The 21,713-nt window shown below is 42.9% G+C and overlaps 1 protein-coding gene and 1 non-coding gene across 3 annotated transcripts in view; both read right to left on the reverse strand.

Moving 5' to 3' along the window:
- Positions 1–6,341: 6,341 nt before the first annotated feature.
- The window catches only part of cutc (cutC copper transporter homolog (E. coli)), a 30,359-nt gene continuing 14,987 nt past the window's right edge, over positions 6,342–21,713 (reverse strand). For both annotated transcript variants that reach the window (XM_060842481.1, XM_060842480.1), the window contains exons 5-9: positions 20,741–20,776; positions 16,727–16,860; positions 15,576–15,603; positions 8,209–8,314; positions 6,342–6,837 (exon numbers count right to left, since the gene is read on the reverse strand). In XM_060842481.1, coding sequence (XP_060698464.1) covers positions 6,726–6,837; positions 8,209–8,314; positions 15,576–15,603; positions 16,727–16,860; positions 20,741–20,776 — 416 coding nt within the window. In that variant the 3' untranslated portion in view covers positions 6,342–6,725. The remainder of the gene's footprint in view (positions 6,838–8,208; positions 8,315–15,575; positions 15,604–16,726; positions 16,861–20,740; positions 20,777–21,713) is intronic.
- Positions 19,978–20,050, reverse strand: trnar-ccu (transfer RNA arginine (anticodon CCU)). The gene has a single exon. It is a non-coding gene; the product is annotated as a tRNA-Arg (tRNA).

A 21,713-nucleotide genomic window follows, 5' to 3' on the forward strand; every position in this document is an offset into this window, starting at 1 on the left:
GATACCAGTAAGAATCAGTGTTAGAAACCCAGGCTTTTCACAATGTATAAATGAGTTAGGTGAGGGTACTAAGAATTGTGTGGAGGATGCAGAGATGTTTCAGTGTAATTTGGACAAGCATGTGGCACATGCAGTATAATGTGGTTAGATGTGAGGTTATCCACTTTTATAGAAAATCAGGAAGGCAGATTGTTATCTGAAAGGCTGTAAATTGAGAGGGGAGAGTGCAACAAGACCAGTGTTCCAGTTTCTGAAGATAAGATACAAGCTACAGGAGGTGGTAAAGGAGTAAACTGTACCATGACCTTCTTAAATGGAGGATTCCAGTACGGGAGCAGGGATGCCTTACTACAATTATCCGGGGCCTTGGTGAGAGCACTCCTGGAATACTGTGTACAGTTTTGGTCTACTTATCTAAGGAAGGATATTCCTGCTATACAGGGAGTATAATGAAGGTTTACCAGACCAGTTCCTGGGATGGTGAGATTTATGTACAAGGAGAGGTTGAAACTATTAGGATTACATTCACTGAAGTTCAGAAGAACCACTGGGGAGCATCGGAGGTTAGTTGAGGGATTTCTTCATAGACATTTAAAAAATCATGAGGGCATAAAATGGAGAGCAAAGGTCTTTTCCCCAGGGTGGGGGAGTTCAAATCAAGGGGGCATATTTTTAAGCTGAAAGGAGAAAGATTTAAAAGGAATCTGAGGGGCAACTTTTTCCACACAGAGGGTGGTTCGTATGTGGAACAAACTGTTAAAGGAAGTGGTGGATGCAGGGACAGTTCCAACATTTAAAAGACATTTGGACAGGTACATGAATGGGAAAGGTTTAGAGGGATATGGACCAAACGCGGGCAAGTGGGATTGGCTTGGTTAGGGAAACTTGGTTGTCACGCTCGAGTTGGACCGAAGAGTCTGTTTCCATGCTATCTCTATCTCATATAAAAGTCTGACAAGGTTAAACAGGATAGATGAAGAAAGGAGGTTTCTCGATGGTGGTGAAGTCCAGAACCTGGGGTCATAGTTTAACGATCTGGGGTATTTCTTCACCCAGAGAGTGGTGAGCCTGTGGAATTCACTATCACAATGTTTGGTCAAGGCCAAAACATTGCCTGATTTCAAGAAGGATTTGGAGATAGCACTTGGGGCTAAAGGGATCAAAGGAAATGAGGGAAAAGCAGGAACAGACTGTTGAATTGGATGATCAGCCATGATCATGATGGAAAGTGAAACAGACTCAAAGAGCCAAATGGCCTACTGCTGCTCCTATTTTCTATATTTCAATGTTAAATCAGTCTCCAAAAAATTGCAAGTGTAAAGCAAAAACAAAGATTTCAGATCGCCAGTTTAAAGCAGATGCTGGAGAAGAAAGAAATCTCAGAAGTTTTGATGGATCAATACTACTCATCAACTACCGGACTGCTGCACTAAAACAAAAATTATTCAAGGTTCTGGAAGGATGATTTGCTATGTAACAGTGGGATTCTGAAATTGTGCTTTATTTACATCTAGGTACCCTTGTATGAATGCATTTGTTTTCATAAAAGAGAGGAATTCTGTCAGAAATGCAGTTGCTTTAAGGCTCAAACAGAACAGTCTCAAAGTTTATTGAATGCAAGGGAACATGTTTTATTGGGAAAATGCTAGTCATTGGACTATTCCCTGGGTGTTTTTTTTTTGGGGGGGAGGGGGCAGGTTAGAGGGGCCTTTACTGTGTATATAAAACCCTGTTTGGTAGCTGCCTTGGGAGTGTTTGAAGAGAGTGACTTGTTGTTGAACTTTACCAATCCCGGTTTATTCTTCTCAACAGCGAGTTTTACAGTTTGGAAAGAGGTCCTTCAACCCACTGTGTCTGTGCTGGTCATCAGGTGCCTGTCTACTCTAGTCCCATCCCCAGCACTCAGCTGTAATCAAGTATTCTTTAGCAATTTAAGCATTCATCTAAATACTTAAGTGTTGGGGTGGCTTCCATCTCTACCACCTCTTTACACAGAGAGTTCCAGACACCCACCGTCTCTGGGTGAAATAATTCATGCTTAAATCCCCTGAAAACGTTCTGCTGCTCTACTTTAAACTTCTGCCCCCTAGTTTCATTTAAACGGAAACATTTCTCCCTATCTACCCTGTCTAAGCCCCTGAGAACTTTGTATATTAAATTCCCTCTCAGCTTTCTCTGTTCTAAGGAAAACAACCACAGCCCAGCAAGTCACTTTTCATCACTGAATTGCTTCAGCCCAGGCAAAATCTCTTCTGCACCCTCTCTCGTGCAATCACATCCTTCCTTTAGTGTGGTGACTAACTGCACAAAAGTACTCCAGTTGTGGCCTAACATCTTATACAACTACATTATAACAGCCCTACTCTGTATTCATTGTCTCATCTAATGAAGGCAAGAATTCAATGTTACATCTTATAAAGTAAATCAGATGAAAATGTTTCCAGTCACAGGAGAAACCTTAAGAATACTAAGGGGAGAGAGAGAGAGAGAGAGAGAGAGACACACACACACAGATAGATAGTGATAGACAGACAGAATGGGACCTAGATCAGAGCAGAAGATTTAAGAAGATGCTTAGTAACCAGAGTCCACGGGTTTACAGCAATTGGCAGAAGATCATAAGCCACATGAGGAACAATATTCTTGCATCATGAGCTGATGGTGCAGGCATGATGGGCTGAATAGCCTCTTTCTGTGCCATACCACTTCTGTGGTTCTGACTTTATTGGGATCTGGAGTGGGCTGCCTGTGGAGGCGATGAAGGTGGGTTCAACAGTGGTTTCCGAAAGCAAGCTGTAAAGACAGCTGAGAGTGAACAAGAGGGGAAGGGGGCACAATTAGATAGCCTTACCAGACAGTGACAGAAACAAAGAGGGCTGAATGACTTTCTTTGGTGCTGCCTCATAGCACAAATTTTTACACAACCTCGACTGTTCAAACCATTTGCTCATTTGCACAACTCCATTCCCCTGTCCAGATTATATTCCTACCTGTGATTCTCACATCTGAGTGGTATCCGCCTACACTCTGTTGTATTAGTCATTCATCACCCACCCAGCTACTACTGTCCATTGTGATTTAATGGTCCTGTTACCCTGCTCCATTTCAGTGTGGACCAGTCAGTTACTGAGGGCTGACCACACACTCAGGAACTGGTGCTGGAAATCACAGACCTTAATAAAAGCTTGCAAAGTCTCTCAGTGTTGTTCATGGAGATTCACAATCAAAAAACTTCCTGTTTTTATAGAATCAATCACACCCGCTGGGGATACAAATTAAATATTTAAGAACAGTTTTTTGCTTCATTATTCTCTTCCATTTTTCTGAGGAATATTTCAGAATAACAGGGAGGTCATCTCAGGCAATCGAATAGGGGCCCTCAAAGATCAGCAAGGCAGCCTTTGTGTGGAGCCACAGAAAATGGGGGAAGATACTAAATGAATATTTTGCATCAGTATTTACGATGGAAAAGGACATGGATGATATAGACTATAGGGAAATAGATGGTGACATCTTGCAAAATATCCAGATTACAGAGGAGGAAGTGCTGGATGTCTTGAAACGCTTAAAGGTGGATAAATCCCCAGGGCCTGATCAGGTGTACCCCAGAACTCTGTGGGAAGCTAGAGAAGTGATTGCTGGGCCTCTTGCTGAGATATTTGTATCATCGATAGTCACAGGTGAAGTGCTGGGAAGACTGGGGGTTGGCAAATGTGGTGCCACTATTTAAGAAGGGCGGTAAAGACAAGCCAGGGAACTATAGACCGGTGAGCCTGACCTCAGTGGTGGGCAAGTTGTTGGAGGGAATCCGGAGGGACAGGATGTACATGTATTTGGAAAGGCAAGGACTGATTAGGGATAGTCAATATGGCTTTGTGCGTGGGAAATCATGTCTCACAAAGTTGATTGAGTTTTTTTGAAGAAGTAACAAAGAAGATTGATGAGGGCAGAGCAGTAGATGTGATCTATATGGACTTCAGTAGGGCGTTAGACAAGGTTCCCCATGGGAGACTGATTAGCAAGGTTAGATCTCATGGAATAAAAGGAGAACTGGATCAAAGGTAGAAAATAGAGGATAGTGGTGGAGGGTTGTTTTTCAGACTGGAGGCCTGTAACCAATGGAGTGCCACAAGGATCGGTGCTGGGTCCTCTACATTTTGTCATTTACATAAATGATTTGGATGTGAGCATAAGAGGCACAGTTGGTAAGTTTGCAGATGATACCAAAATTGGAGGTGTAGTGGACAGCGAAGAGGGTTACCTCAGATTACAACAGGATCTGGACCAGAACCAGATGGGCCAATGGGCTGAGAAGTAGCAGATGGAGTTTAATTTAGATAAATGCGAGGTGCTGCATTTTGGGAAAGCAAATCTTAGCAGGACTTCTACACTTAATGGTAAGGTCCTAGGGAGTGTTGCTGAACAAAGAGACCTTGGAGTGCAGATTCATAGCTCCTTGAAAGTGGAGTCGCAGGCAGATAGGATAGTGATGATGATGTTTGGTATGCTTTCCTTTATTGGTCAGAGTATTGAGTACAGGAGTTGGGAGGTCATGTTGCGGCTGTACAGGACATTGGTTAGGCCACTGTTGGAATATGGTGTGCAATTCTGGTCTCCTTCCTATCAGAAAGATGTTGTGAAACCTGAAAGGGTTCAGAAAAGATTTACAAGGATGTTGCCAGAGTTGGAGGATCTGAGCTACAGGGAAAGGCTAAACAGGCTGTGGCTGTTTTCCCTGGAGCGTCGGAGGCTGAGGGGTGACCTTATAGAGATTTACAAAATTATGAGGGGCATGGATAGGATAAATAGACAAAGTCTTTTCCCTGGGATCAGGGAGTCCAGAACTAGAGGGCATAGGTTTAGGGTGAGAGGGGAAAGATATAAAAGAGACCTAAGAAGCAACTTTTTCACGCAGAGGGTGGTACATGCATGGAATGAGCTGCCAGAGGATGTGGTGGAGGCTGGAACAATTGCAACATTTAAGAGGCATTTGGATGGGTATATGAATAGGAAGGGTCTGGAGGGATATGGGCCGCGTGCTGGCTGGTGGGACTAGATTGGGTTGGGATATCTGGTCGGCGTGGACAGGTTGGACTGAAGGGTCTGTTTCCACGCTGTACATCTCCATGACTCTATAAAGGAATAACTCCTTCACTCACAGGATGGTGTATTTTTGGATTTCTCCACTACAGGGCTATGTCACCTCAGCCACTGATCAGGTTCAAGACAGGAATAGATAGATTTCAGGAAGGGAAATGGGCTTTGGGCAGGAAATAGTTTTTAGAAGGAAGATAGCCATGATCTTGAATGGCAGAGCAGATTCAAGGGGACAAATGACCTGCTCCTATTTCCTAATTAGGTAATGGGACATTTTAAAATTCACCCATGGAGGTGAGCAGCACTGCCTTGGCCAGCATTTATTGACTGTCCCTAGTTGCCCTTGAGAATGTGTTGGTGAACTGCCTTCTTGAACCACTGCAGTCCATTTGGTGTAGGTACACCTAGAAGGTTCTTAGCCAGGGAGTTCCAGGATTTTGATTCAGTGACACTGAAGGAACAGCGATATATTTCCAAGTCAGGATGGTGAGTGGCTTTGAGAGTACCTTGTTCCCATGTACCACTGCCCTTACCATTCTAGACGGAAGAGATAGTGATTTTGGAAGGTGCTGTCTAAATGGCCTTCCTGAATTTCTGCTGTGCATCTTATAGGTGGTACACACTGCTGCTACTGAGCATCGGTGGTAGAAGGAATGAATGGTTGGGATATGGTGCCAATTAAGTGGCTGCATTGTTCTGGATGGTGTCAATCTTCTTGAGTATTGTTGGAGCCGCATCCATCCAGGCAACTGGGGAGTATTCCATCACACCCCTGACTTGTGTTCTATAACTTGTAGTCAGGCTTTGGGGACTCAGGAGGTGAGTTATTCGTTGCAGCATTCCTATCCTGTGACGTGCTCTTGTAGCCACTATCTTTAAATAGCTTGTCTTGTTCAGTATCTTGCCACAATTACAATACGCAGCCACCAGGAGAGCAATGTCCTCATTCAGAAATTGAGTCAAACAGAGCTCAAGGTTGCAAAACCAGGATTGCTACAGCTGATGGCAATGGGCTAGAGAGAGGAAACTGGCCAAAGGTTCCAACTCCTGCCCATTATTCAGCAATCTGCACTGGGAAGTACAGGATGTGAAGATGTCAAGTGGAGGGGAGAACTGCAATGGTGCAACCAACATTGGGAAACACTCAATGATTAGGCTCACATTGAGTCAGATACCAAATAGAATTATACCCAAGGTTTCGAGCACTAAGGAGCGAGAAGAAAAACGATATTGAAGAAAGTAACTGGAGCATTTGATCAACAAATTTTAATTTCTACAAAAGTAAGCTGCAATCACTGGGAGCCAAGCACATTCCTTGTGTTTTGAGTCTGTATGGAGCTCCTACTTCCCACGGCTTGACACTGCGAGTAAGGATTCTGGTTGCATTGATTTGAAAACAGAGTCGATCAGTTGTAACATACAAAAGTGATATAAAAAGGTTCCTTGGTTACAAGTCTTTAACGAATTGTGTTCAACGCAAACCTCTTGTTTGTTCTTCTTGCAGTTAGTAAACAAGTCACAATAGTTGGACTGTTCAGACCCGTACACGATCAGGTAAACGTTTCAGTTTGTTTTTCCAAATGGCAGTATTTATTCCCTGGTTCTCTTGGTTGCTAGATTCTCAGTATTTATACAACGTCCTTTGCAATAGCAATCATTGTTTTTAGTTTGCACGTGTCTGTCACTTTCATACTGTACTCTGGCATAGTGAGCGATGCTCCCATGGAAACAGAGGGGTTTCTAATGAGATAAAGAAAAGAACGCACATGACATCTACCACAATTCATCTCTGAGTGTTGGAGTATTGATCATTATCCCAGCAAATTAAGCTCGCACACAGCAAGTTAAAATATTCCTGCAACACATCGGCTTTTTCTGTAGTAGCTTGGTACAGCCAAGTGGTTTGCCAGACAGACACCAAGAATCAATCACCACATTGTGGGGCTGGACTCACATGTAGGCCAGAACAGATTTCCCTCTCTATAGGATATTAGTGAAGCAGATGAGTCTTTTTGGACATTCTGAGAACTTCACAGTAAGCGTGACTGAGACTTGCTTTTAATTCCAGATTTAAAAACTATTAGTTTAAATTTCATCAGCTGCCTTGATGGGGTTTGATTTCTTTTCCTCAACTTGCACCCCTTGGTTAGCAGGGCAGTAACGTTACCACCACGCTGTGATCTAGCTTTTACTATATCAGCTGAGTTTACAAATTCTGTTTTGGAAGACTGCTGGAACAAGATGGTTAGAGAGCATTAAGCCAGTAGGTCTAATTCTAGGGAGAGAGGTTGTATTAAATAATCATGTAATGAAATACTGAAGTACAGTTATCTAAGAGTAATACAGTTAAAATATATTAAAAATAATGGTTTAAAAGCTATCTAGGCCTAAATATAGAATGTTTTGTTACAGAATTTATAAACTCTCATCACAACAGTTAAAGCTAAGGTTGCCATAATCCCAGTCGGCTGCTCTCTCATTGGAGAGAGACAATTAACCTGACCAACAGTTTAACCCGAGGGTCACCACACCTCAGGTGAGGGCTGAGGTTGAGATGGCGGGGCCATTATAGGATTGAACCCGTGCTGTTGGCATCACTCTGCATTGCAAACCAGCTGTCCAGCGACCGGAGCTAACTCACTCCTTATTGGAGTCTTAGAGATGTACAGGATGGAAACAGATGCTTTGGTCCAACTCGTCCAGACGGACCAGATATCCTAAATTTATCTAGTTCCATTTGCCAGCATTTGGCCCATATCCCCCTAAACCCTTCCTATTCATATACCCATCCAGATACCTTTAAATGTTGTAATTGTACTAGCCTCCACACTTCCTCTGGCAGCTCATTCCATACACACACCTTTCTTTGCATGAAAACTGTACCCATTGGGTCCCTTTCAAATCTTTCCCCTCTCACCTGAAACCAATGTTTTGGACCCCCCCACACCCAACCCTGAGAAAAGAGCAACTACTGGAAGAAATACACTAAGACTAAGCAGCAACAATTATAAATAAGCGTGAATAATTTCACTAATCATTTGTAGTAAGTTGATGGAGATGAGCATCCTTCTCAATTACATCACCTCGAGGCAATTAGTCTGGGTGACCTACCTAAACTTCATTAAAGAGTCTCGAGAGGACCGGGCAGAGCAGTGAAACTCCTGGACCCCAGAACCTTCCAGAATCCTCTGCACATTTCTCTCTGTTATCCCTCCCCCTAAGAAACACACAAATTTTGGTTAGAAATAAAATCTGCATTTTCATAATACTGCTTACAATCTCAGCCAATGAAGTACTCTTGAAGGACAGTCAGTGCCATAATGTAGAAAATATGCCAACCGACTTATACACAGGAAGCTTAAACAGCAAAATGGGAACGAGAGATAATCAGGCGATTGGTCCAGGACACCAGGGAGAAGTCCCTGTTCTTATGAACACACAAGCTAGGAGCATTAATAGGCCATTTGGCCTTTCAAGCCTACCCACCATTCAATTAAATCATGATTTGTTTGTGTTTTGAATTCCACATTTTCATCTATGCCGGGTAACTCCTTAACAAGAATCAATCTACCTACGTGTGCCTTAAAAATACTCAATGAACTATTCCCACCTTCCCTTCCAGAAGAGGCACAAGCCTCAGAAAGAAAACAAATCTAATCATGGTCATTAAAGGATGGCTTCTCATTTGAACCAGTGCCCCCTCGTTCTGGTCTCACCCTAAGAGGAAATGTCCTTTCTAAATCCAGCTTGCCAAGACAATTCACTTCAAAAAGTTACCCTTCACTCTTAAACTTCTGTGGAAACAAGCCCAGTCTGTCCAACCTTTCCTCATAAACAACCCACTCCCTGACTGGATTGATTACTCCAATCTCCTCTGAACTATCTTTAACACATTTATATCCTTCCCCAAATCAGGAGACCAAAACTACACATTCTATTCAAGATATTGGATAAATGAAGAATGAAATCTTTAGTTTTATGTTCAATTCCTCTGATGGGAAAGAATAACTTTACTTGTACTTCTGAAAGTGCAACACTCTCACAATACTGCATTTGGATTGTCACCTGAGATTGTGTCTCCGGACCAGGACTTGAACTGACAACTTTCTGATGCACAAGGAGGAATGCTACCAGCTGATCCACAGTTTATTCCTATCTACTGAGAATCATGATTTTGCAGTATACATATTGATACACAAGAGGACTTTCAATAACTTGGTGGCTATATTGAGGGGGTGGCAGGCACACTGAATGAAAAGTGGAGGAATAATCAAGTCATTGAATCAGAATCCCTACAGTGTGGAAACAGGTCATTCAGCCTATCAAGTCCACACCAACAGTCTGAAGAGCATCCCACACAGACCCACTCCTCCTACCCTATCCCTGCAACCCTGCATTTCTCATAGCTAACCTGCCTAGCCTGCACATCTCTCATCTCTAAGGGCAATTTAGCATGGCCAATCCACCTAATCTGCACATCTCCAGACTATGGGAGGAAACCGGAATACCTGGAGGAAACCCACGCACACATGGGGAGAATGGGCAAACTCCACACAAACAGTTACCTGAGGGTGCAATCAAACCCAGGTCCCTGGCACTGTGAGGCAGGTAACCACTGAGACACTGTGCTGCCCTAGTGTGTAGACACTGGCTTTAAGAGGAACAGCAATATCATCAACACATAACTGAAAACAACCAAAATGTCACACAGATTAACATTAAAGATTAAGGCTCATGGATTGATGGGAATATTTTAGCATAGGTAGAGAATTGGTTAATGGACAGGAAGTAGAGACTAGGGATAACCAGCATACTTTCAAGTTGGCAGGTTACAACCATGATCAATGCTGGGCCCTCGGCTATTTACGATCTATTTTAATAGTTAAGACGAAGAGATACAGCAGCAATGTTTTACTCAAAAAGCAGACTTGCTGTCACGGCTTTTTAGCTTGCAATTATCAGGATACTTGCTACAAGCTACACACACTCACACACAGGAACCTGCAATCTGCAAGCAAAAGAAACAGGTCCAGGCATTGAGCCTTTCTTGAACTAATCAAAACTGTGGGAACAACAGATCACTAAGGTATTCTCCATGCCAATACCATGACCAGAGTCAACTTCCCAACCAATGAATCAACATTTTTCTCATATGGTATAAATTTGTTACATTCTTTGCAATCTTAGATTCATGCATGTATCCTGATGAATGCAAGATGGAAAGCTTCAAGAAAATGTCTCCTTTTTTCACTATTATTCAGATTTTTGCGTTGCCAAATGACTAAACCTAATGTTGCTGAGAAAACAATGCTTGTCAGGGATATAATGGGTGAGGACCACACAAAGAAACCTAAGAGAAATACAGGATAGAAACTCATATTTTGGACAAGTTGCTAGAAGAAATAACATGAGGAAATGTGATTTTATTCAAATAAAAATAAAATAATGCAGATGTTAGGGGTGTGAAATGAAAATAGGAAGTGCTGGAGAAATTCATCAGTTTAAAGTCTGGTTGAAGATTTGTAGCTCGGGTGTCCGTTGTTGTGGTTCTGTTCGCCGAGCTGGAAGTTTTTGTTGCAAACGTTTCGTTCCCTGGCTAGGGAACATCATCAGTGCTATTGGAGCCTCCTGTGAAGCGCTGCTTTGATGTTTCTTCCGGTATTTATAGTGGTTTGTTCTTGCCGCTTCCGGGTGTCAGTTTCAGCTGTAGTAGTTTGTATGTGGGGTCAGGTCGATGTGTCTGTTGATGGATGTTCTTGCCGCTTCCAGGTGTCAGTTTCAGCTGTAGTGGTTTGTATATGGGGTCCAGGTCGATGTGTCTGTTAATGGAGTTTGTGAATGAATGCCATGCCTCTAGGAATTCCCTGGCTTTTCTCTGTCTGGCTTGTCCTATGATGGTAGTGTTTTCCCAGTCAAATTCATGTTCCTGGTTGTCTGAGTGTTTCACCAAAAACGGATACCCACGCAACTTTATCACCAGATGCCTAAGAGATAGACCACGGAACGAGGACATGCCACAACCAAAAGGACCAGCCACACTACCATACGTCAGGAGCGTCTCAGAACTGACAGCCAGACTACTGCGACCCTTAGGACTCATAACAGCACACAAGCCAACTTCCACACTCAGACAACAACTCACTAGAACAAAGGACCCAATAGCCAGCACAAGCCAAACTAACGTAGTTTACAAAATACCATGCAAGGACTGCACAAAACACTATATAGGACAAACAGGAAGACAGCTAACAATCCGCATCCATGAACATCAGCTAGTCACAAAACGACACGACCAGCTATCCCTAGTAGCCATACACTCAGACAACCAGGAACATGAATTTGACTGGGAAAACACTACCATCATAGGACAAGCCAGACAGAGAACAGCCAGGGAATTCCTAGAGGCATGGCATTCATCCACAAACTCCATTAACAGACACATCGACCTGGACCCCATATACAAACCACTACAGCTGAAACTGACACCCGGAAGTGGCAAGAACATCCATCAACAGACACATCGACCTGGACCCCACATACAAACTACTACAGCTGAAACTGACACCCGGAAGCGGCAAGAACAAACCACTATAAATACCGGAAGAAACATCAAAGCAGCGCTTCACAGGAGGCTCCAATAGCACTGATGATGTTCCCTAGCCAGGGAACGAAACGTTTGCAACAAAAACTTCCAGCTCGGCGAACAGAACCACAACAAATTCATCAGTGTTTCATCATGTGGAGAGTGAAACGGAGTTAGCATTTCAATTTCAATACGATTCTATTCTATTCTTCTTTGGGATCCAAATTCAGATTAATTCCTGGTTGAGAGAGATGTCATATGATCAGAGACTGAGTAAATTTGGCTTGTACTCTCTGGAGTTCAGAAGGATGAAGTATAAAAGATCTGAAGGGTTTTGACAAGGTAGATCGTGAGATACCCTTAGCTGGGAAATCTGGAACATGGAGGCAGGGCCTCAGAATAAGACACTACCATTTAGAACTGAGGTAAGGAAAAATATCTCCACTCAAGACCGATTATGAATATTCCGGCATTGAGGATGGCTGAAATGATAAGATTTTTGATCAATAAGTGAATCAAAGGCTATGGGGAACAGGTGAGAAAATGGACTTCATGGCAGATCGCCTGTGATCTTAAATGAATGGCAGTGGAGATTCGAGACATCAGCTCCAATTTCTTATGTGCTTAAGTCATATATAGAGTCAATAGAGTTACACAACACAGAAATAGACCCTTCAGTCAAATTTCTGCAGACTGGTGCAATGTGGCAGACTTGATAAGGGAGCTTAGGAGGCAGTGACCATAACACGATAGGATTTCTGCTGCAATTTGAGGGGGAGAAGCTGGAATCAGATATAACAGTATTAGAGTTGAAAAAAGGCAACTACAGAGTCATGAGGGAGGAGCTGGCCAGAACAGACAGAGAGGAGCTGAGCAGGAAAGGCAATGGAACAGCGATGGCAGGAGTTTCTGGGAGGAATTCGGGAGACACAGCAGAGATTCATCTCTCTGGAAAAAAAAGTGTACTAAAGGGAGGACCAAGCATCCATGGCTGTTGAGAGAAGTCCTGGAAAACAAAAAAGAAAACACAATGTGGAGAAGGGGAGTGAGAAGCCAGAGGATTGGGAAGCCTCCAAAGACTAACAAAGCACAACTAAAAAAAAAATGAGGAGGCAGAAAATTAAATAGGAGGGTAAGCTAGCCAGTAATATAAAAGAAGATTCCAAGAGTTTCTTTAGATACATAAAAGGGCAAAAGAGAGGCAAAAGTAGACATTGGGCTGCTGAAAAATGATGCTGGTGAAGTAGTAATGGGGAACAAAGAAATGGTAGAGGGACTGGACAAGTACTTTGTGTCAGTCTTCATGATGGAAGATACTAGTAACATTTCAAACATTCAACAGAGTCTGGGGGCAGAGGTGTGTATGGTGGCCAACTTCAAGGAGAAGATGCGAAAAAAACTGAAAGATCTAAAAGGTGGGTAAATTGCCTGGACCAGATAAACTACACCCAAGTCCTGAAGGAGATAGCTAAAGAGATAGTGGAGGCATTAATGGTGATCTTTCGGGTATCACTGCAGTCAGGAGGGTCCCAGAGAACTGGAAACTCACTAATGTAACCTCCCTAGTTAAGAAGAGAGTAAGGCAAAAGACGGGAGATTACAGGCTGATTATCCTGAACTCAGTCGTTGGTAAGATTTTGGAATCCATTGTGAAGGATGACATTTCTGAATACTTGGAAGTGCATGGTAAAATAGGGCAAAGTCAGCATGGTTTATCAAGGGGAGGTCATGCCTGACAAATCTGTTAGAATTCTTTGAGGTAACAAGCAAGTTAGACATGGGGTGTCAGTGGACATTATCTACTCAGACTTCCAGAAGGCCTTTGACAAAGTGCCGCACAGGAGTCTGCTGAATAAGAAAGGAGCCCAAAGTGTTGGAGACAAGGTATTAGCATAGATAGAAACTTGGCTGTCTGGCAGAAAGCAGAGAGTGAGGATAAAAGAGTCCTTCACAGGATGGCAATCAGTGACTTGTGATGTTCCACAAGGGTGATTCTTGGGACCACAACTTTTCACTTTTTACATTAATGATCTTGATGAAGGAACTGAGGGCATTCTGGCTAAGTTTGCAGATGATACAAATATAGGTGGAGGAACAAATAATATTGAGGAGGCAGGGAGGCTGCAGGAGGCTTTAGACTGGTTAGGAGAGTGGGGAAAGAAGTGGCAGATGGAATACAATGTGGGAAAGTGTGAGGTCATGCACTTTGGAAGAAAGAATAGAGGTAAAGACTATTTTCTAAATGGGGAGAAAATTCAGAAATCTTAAGTGTAAAGAGACTTGGGTGTCCTAGTCCAGGACTCTCTTAAGGTTAACTTGCGGGTTGAGTCAGTAGTTAGAAAGGAAAATACAATGTTGGCATTTATTTTGAGAGGATTACAATATAAAAGCAGGGATACACTTTTGAGGCTTGTGGTCAGACCACATTTAGAATACTGAGAGCAATTTTGGGCCCCATATCTCAGGAAGGATATACTGGCCCTGGAGCAGGTCCAGAGGAGCTTCACAGGAATGATCCCAGGAATGAAAGGCTTAACATATGAGGAATGTTTGAGGACTCTGGGTATATACTCGATGGAGCTTAGAAGAACGAGAGGGGGATCTAATTGAAACTTACAGAATATTGAAAGGCCTGGATACAGTGGATGTTGGGTAGATGCTTCCATTAGCAGGAGAGACTAGCACCAGGGGGCACAGCCCGAGAGTAAAGGGAAGATCCTTTAGTATGGAGATGAGGGGAAACCTCTTAGCTAGACAGGGGTGAATCTGTGGAACTCATTGCCACAGAAGGCCGTGGAGGCCAGGTCATTGAGCATATTTAAGACGGAGATAGATAGGTTCCTAACTATTAAAGGGATCAAGGGCTATGGGGAGAAGGCAGAACAATGGGGTTGAGAAACTTATCAGACACGTTTGAATGGTGGAGCAGATTTGATGGGCCAAATGGCCTAATTTCTGCTCCAATGTCTTCTGGTTTTATGGTAATATAAAAAATATTTTATTGGAACATTGTAAGATCAACTGTCAATCGGATGGTGCCTCGTATTGTCCATAATTCTAGTCCAACCCCTGTTAGACAAAGCCTCAAAGCATATAAACTGCTACCATTTCAGCCAACAGTTGGGGCTAAGTCACTCAGGCAAGGTACAGAATGGTCACTAATCAGGGAAATGTCACCAATGATCGTGTAAGATTAGCACACTGTGGAAGAAGCTTGAGTTTGTGTGTAATCCTCTTGTATAGTATAGAACAATACAGCGCAGAACAGGCCCTTCAGCCCTCGATGTTGCACTGACCTGTGAACTATTCTCAGCTTGTCCCCCTATACTATCCCAAGATCATCCACGAGCTTATTCAAGGATTGTTTTAAGAATGCTACAGGCTCTGGTCTTTATTGGCAGTATAGGTGTGTTTCATTAGGCCACTCTTAACTTTTAAAGAAGTGCTTTCTCCTTCCCACCATATTCCAGATCTGGAGGATACACGAGCAAACAGATCAGAGCTTTGAGAAGATTTGTAGCTCAGGTTAAGGTTCTGGATGTAAGTTTGCTCACTAAGCTGGAAGGTTCGTTTTCAGATGTTTCGTCACCATACTAGGTAACATCATCAGTGAGCCTCCAGTGAAGCACTAGTGGCATGGCCGGCTTTCTATTTATGTGTTTCGGTTTCCTTGGGTTGGTGATGTCATTTCCAATACATTGACTTTGATCCCATTTACCACCCCCTAAGAAAAAGAACAGGAAATGACATCACAGGAAATGACATTATTCAATTTTTGGAATAATTGCCTCCAATATCAGTAGAATTACAGCCCTCCAGATTCTGGTCTCCACACAGAAACGAACAACAATTTGAATCCCAAGGTAACTGAAAACACAACAGGAAACTGTATTACCTGGTACGACAATGATCCTTTGTTTTGCCTGAATGATGTAAATGGAAAAAAAACATTAGAGGCTAAAAGAAGGGAGTGCTAATTACTGCAATACATAAAAAATATTTAAAATAAATTTTAGAAAAGATAGCAGGAGAAATTCCTTCATGAACATCTATAAGAATGTAGAATACACTTACAGGATCAGTGGTTTAGCTGTCAGAAATATTGCACTGGTAAGTGAATAAAACGTAGCACACACACAAACCCTTCTAGAATGTTCTGCTGCATCTTTCCCATCATAAGGATACTCTACAGCTCCCTGTACCCTGATCCCACATTAGCTCCCAGGCCCTAGATTTCAAAATCCTAATCCTTGCTTGCAAATGCATCCATTGCTCTCCTCTCCTTACTTCTATAGCTGCCTCCATTTACCAGTACTTCCTGCCTCCTATTCCTTAGTCAATTTTGAATCTAAATTATCAAATTTCCTTCAGTACTATTTGATTCTATTTTCTTTTGCCTTTATATGGGATGCGAGTGTTGTCAGCAATGCCAGCACCTGTTGCCCACCCCTAAATGCCCTCGAATTGAACTCCTCACAAAAGCACTTCAGAGGGCATGTAAGCATCAAACATGTTGCTGTGGGTTTGGAGTCACCTCTTGGTCAGATCAGGAAAGGAGGGCAGATTTCCTTCCCTGAAGGAAATCAGTGAAGCAGACGGATATTTTCTGATTACTCTGTGGTACTCCTTAAATGCCTTTTAGAGTCATGAACATCTTCAGTACTGTTATCATCAACCCTCACTGCTACTTTACCAAAGAACTCCATCAGGTTAGTACTTTAGTAGTCTTTAACAAATCTGTGCTAGCTGTCACTTATTAGCACGTTTTTCCAAGTAAGAATTAACTTTGTCCTTGACAAAACAGTTTTCCTGCCACTAACATTTCTGCAGGCCTGAAATTATCATGTTTATTCTTCTCCCCACTTTTCAATCGTTCACAAGTTTCTGGCATTGAATTACATCATATTTGCAGTCTGGAAATGGCCGTTTAGCCTCACAGGTTCACCCTGGCGTTTACATTTGGTGCTGAGTACCAAACCGTCTCTGTACCAGCAAAGACAAAATTGGGCACATTTAAAATGGTTGCTGCCTAAACCACAAACTCACTTGTTCCACCAGGCGCTTGATGGTCGGTAGCCCCTCAAGTGCCGTGCTGTCACATCCGCTGGTGAGAACCCGCTCAAAGCCCAAAGAGATGAGGCACTCCAGGGAGATCATGGGGTCACGCACCATATCAAATGCTGTGGAGGCACAAATAACAGCTGGAATCAGAGGGTCATTGGCCTCGCAAATGGAGATAAACCAGGGAACTGTTATTTTACTGATCAACCGCTGCACGCCCCTCTCAATCACAAAATCTATACAACTGGAAACTCGATCCAAAAGCTTTAATTTTCTGATGGAAAATGCTTGTACTCATTCTGAAGTTTAAAAATAATTTAACAAAACTCAAGATTATTAATTCCATTTGCTGCTTCACTATTTAACTATAGATTATCTCAAGTAGAACTACAGTACAGACAGAGACCATTCAGCCCAACAGGTCTATGCTTGTGTTTAGTTTTCACAGGAGATTACTTCCATCCTCCTTCAACTCATCCCATCAGCATACAGAGTCATAGAGATGTACAGCACGGAAACAGACCCTTCGGTCCAACCCGTCCATGACAACCAGATATCCCAATCCAATCTAATCCCACCTACCACCACCGGGCCCATATCCCTCCAAACCCTTCCTATTCATATACCCATCCAAATGCTTCTTAAATGTTGCAATTGTAACGGTCTCCACCACATCCTCTGGCAGCTCATTCCATACACATACCACCCTCTGAATGAAAATGTTGCCCCTTAGGTCTCTTCTGAATCTTTCCCCTCTCACCCTAAACCTATGCCCTCTAGTTCTGGACTCCCCGACCCCAGGGAAAAGACTTTGCCTATTTATCCTATCCAGGCCCCTCATAATTTTGTAAATCTCTATAAGGTCACTCCTCAGCCTCCGACGCTCCAGGGAAAACAGTCCCAGCTTGTTCAGCCTCTCCCTGTAGCTCAGATCCTCCAACACTGGTAACATCCTTGCAAATCTTTTCTGAACCCTTTCAAGTTTCGCAACATCTTTCCGATAGGAAGGAGACCAGAATTGCACGCAATATTCCAACAGTGGCCTAACCAATGTCCTGTAAAGCTGCAACATGACCTCCCAACTCCTGTACTCAATACTCTGACCAATAAAGGAAAGCATACCAAACACCGCCTTCACTATCCTATCTACCTGTGATTCTACTTTCGAGGAGCTAAGCACCTGCACTCCAAGGTCTCTTTGTTCAGCAACACTCCTGAGGAACTTACCATTAAGTGTAGAAGTCCTGCTAAGGTTGCTTTCCCAAAATGCAGCACCTCGCATTTATCTGAATTAAACTCCATCTGCTACTTCTCAGCCCATTGGCCCAGCTGGCTCTGGTCCAGATCCTGTTGTAATCTGAGGTAACCCTCTTCGCTGTCCACTACACCTCCAATTTTGGTGTCATCTGCAAACTTACCAACTGTGCCTCTTATGCTCACATCCAAATCATTTATGTAAATGACAAAAAGTAGAGGACCCAGCACCGAGCCTTGTGGCACTCCCTGGTCACAGGCCTCCAATCTGAAAAACAACCCTCCACCACCACCCTCCGTCTTCTACCTTTGAGCCAGTTCTGTATCCAAATGGCTAGTTCTCCCTGTATTCAATGAGATCAAGCCTTGCTAATCAGTCTCCCATGGGGAACCTTGTCGAATGCCTTACTGAAGTCCATATAGATCACATCTACTGCTCTGCCCTCATCAATCTTCTTTGTTACTTCTTCAAAAAACTCAATCAGGTTTGTGAGACATGATTTCCCACGCACAAAGCCATGTTGACTATCCCTAATCAGTCCCTGTCTTTCCAAATACATGTACATCCTGTCCCTCAGGATTCCCTCCAACTACTTGTCCACCACCGAGGTCAGGCTCACTGGTCTGTAGTTCCCTGGCTTGTCTTTACCGCCCTTCTTAAACAGTGGCACCACGTTTACCAACCCCCAGTCTTCCGGCACCTCACCCGTGACTATTGTTGATACAAATATCTCAGCAAGAGGTCCAGCAATCACTTCTCTAGCTTCCCACAGAGTTCTTGGGTATGCCTGATCAGGCCCTGGGGATTTATCAACTTTTAACAGTTTCAAGACATCCAGCACTTCCTCCTCTGTAATCTGGACATTTTGCAAGATGTCACAATCTATTTCCCTACAGTCTATATCTTCCATATCCTTTTCCACAATAAATACTGATGCAAAATATTCATTTAGTATCTCCCCCATTTTCTGTGGCTCCACACAAAGGCCGCCTTGCTGATCTTTGAGGGGCCCTATTCTCTCCCTAGTTACCCTTATGTCCTTAATGTATTTGTAAAAACCCTTTGGATTCTCCTTAATTCTATTTGCCAAAGCTATCTCATGTCCCCGTTTTGCCCTCCTGATTTCCCTCTTAAGTATACTACTGCTTTCTTTATATTCTAAGGATTCACTCGATCTATCCTGTCTATACCTGACATATGTTTCCTTCTTTTTCTTAACCAAACCCTCAATTTCTTTAGTCATCCAGCATTCCCTATACCTATCAGCCTTCCCTTTCACCCTGACACGAATATACTTTCTCTAGATTCTTGTTATCTCATTTCTGAAGACTTCCCATTTTCCAGCCGTCCCTTTACCTGTGAACATCTGCCTCCAATCAGCTTTCGAAAGGTCTTGCTTAGTACCGTCAAAATTGGCCTTTCTCCAATTTAGAATTTCAACTTTTAGATCTGGTCTATCCTTTTCCATTACTATTTTAAAACGAATAGAATTATGGTCGCTGGCCCCAAAGTGCTCCCCCACTGACAGCTCAGTCACCTGCCCTGCCTTATTTCCCAAGAATAGGTCAAGTTTTGCACCTTCTCTCGTAGGTACATCCACATACGGAATCAGAAAACTGTCTTGCACACACTTAAGAAATTCCTCTCCATCTAAACCTTTAAACTATGGCAGTCCCAGTCGATGTTTGGAAAGTTAAAATTCCCTACCATAACTACCCTATTATTCTTAGAGATAGCTGAGATCTCCTTACTAGTTTGTTTCTCAATTTCCCTCTGACTGTTAGGGGGTCTATAATACAATCCCAATAAGGTGATCCTCCCTTTCTTATTTCTCAGTTCCACCCAAGTAACTGCCCTGGATGTAATTCCGGGAATATCCTCCCTCAGCACAACTATAATGCTATCCCTTATCAAAAATACCACTCCCCCTCGTCTCTTGCCTCCCTTTCTATCCTTCCTGTAGCATTTGTAATGAACACAACGCCCAACGTGGGGCTTGAACCCACGACTCTGAGAATAGGAGTCTCATGCTCTACTGACTGAGCTAGTCGGACTTTATTCGGGCTTAGAGTCTTAGAGATGTACTGCACAGGAACAGACCCTTCAGTCCAACTCGTCCATGCTGACCAGATATCCCAACCCAATCTATTCCCACCTGCCACCACCCGGCCCATATCCCTCCAAACCCTTCCTATTCGTATACCATCCAAATGACTTTTAAATGTTGCAACTGTACCAGCCTCCACCACTTCCTCTGGCAGCTCATTCCATACACGTACCACCCTCTGCATGAAAACGTTGCCCCTAGGGTTCCTTTTATATCTTCTCTCTTTCAATTAAATAGTTTCCCTTCAACTGGGCCTATGTTTCTTTGACTCAACTACCCCGAGTAATGATGTTTCTCTTGAATTCCCTATTAGACTATTTGTGACTGTCTTGGAATGGTAGCCCTAATTCCAGTTTTCCCTACAGTGGAAAGATCTCCTCCCTGTTTTTTCCCTTAAACTCTTCCAAATCTTAAAGATCTCTATCAGTCTTTTTGTTGTTGCAGAAAGGAGTCCCAGGACATTCAAACTTTCCTGTAACATGTCAATTCTGATATAATCTTTCTGCAAATTCTGTAGTACCTCAATGTTCTTCCAGATTCAGTATGTTCCTCCTTCACTGTCTCTCCCTTGAAATAGTTGGTCACTTTTTCCTATCTTATCCCAACAGTCACTCCCTCTTTTTTCAGACATACTCACCTCTGTGAAAAGTCACGGACATAGGTCGTGATTCAGCTGCAACAGAGGAAGCAATGTTTAGACATTCTGAATATTCACCATCTTACGTTAAAAAAGGAAGTTTAATATAAGCACCAGAATGGGTTAATCTGCTGAACAAATCTTTATTGTTGGCTATCTCCCCAACATCCCTTCCCTTCCTCTGCCTGACAAAATCACAAATTGAATGGTGTCAATTTGAAATCACTCTTAATGCCCTCAAAGCTTTCAAAATCATCTTACGGCCAGAGAAGTACTTTTGAAATGTAATCACTGTTGTAATATAGGAAATGTGGCACTCAATTAGTACACAGCAAGCTGCCACAAACAATAATGAGATGATGGTGAGCTCATCTGTTTTGAGTGATGGTAGTTGAAGGATAAGTACTGTCCTGGGCACTAGGGAGAACAGCTTGCTCATCTTTGACATAATGTCATGGAAATATCCATCCTGAGAGGACAGACTGGAGTTTCAGTTTAAATTCTCATCTGAAAGATACCACCTCAACATTGCTATACTCCTTCAGTATTGCACAGGAGTGCCGGCTTTGTTTTGGATTTGAACAACTAGGAAGAGAGTAAGGACTCCAGATGCTGGACAGTCAGAGTTGAAAGGCACAGCAGGTCAGGCAGCATCAAAAGGGCAGGAGAGTCTATGTTTCAGGCTTTGGCCCTTCATCAGGAAATAACAACCCATGAACCTAGTGTCTCAGAAACTGATGGACAAAAGTTGGCTGCCATATTTCATACATTACAATGTGACTACCATTCATCAAGTACTTAATTCTCTGTAAAGCATCTTGTGACATCTGGTGATAGGGGGAAGTGCAAAAGAAATGCAAGTTTTTCTCTTTTCTTGTGGACTGATGTATGAGAATTCAGTTCCACAAATTGCTCCTCCATCCAATTAGATGATAGAAGGTTTGATGTGGAAACAAGGAAAAGGTAAACAAAC

This window comes from Hemiscyllium ocellatum, chromosome 22 (genome assembly GCF_020745735.1).
Source record: "Hemiscyllium ocellatum isolate sHemOce1 chromosome 22, sHemOce1.pat.X.cur, whole genome shotgun sequence".
Lineage (NCBI taxonomy): Eukaryota > Metazoa > Chordata > Chondrichthyes > Orectolobiformes > Hemiscylliidae > Hemiscyllium > Hemiscyllium ocellatum.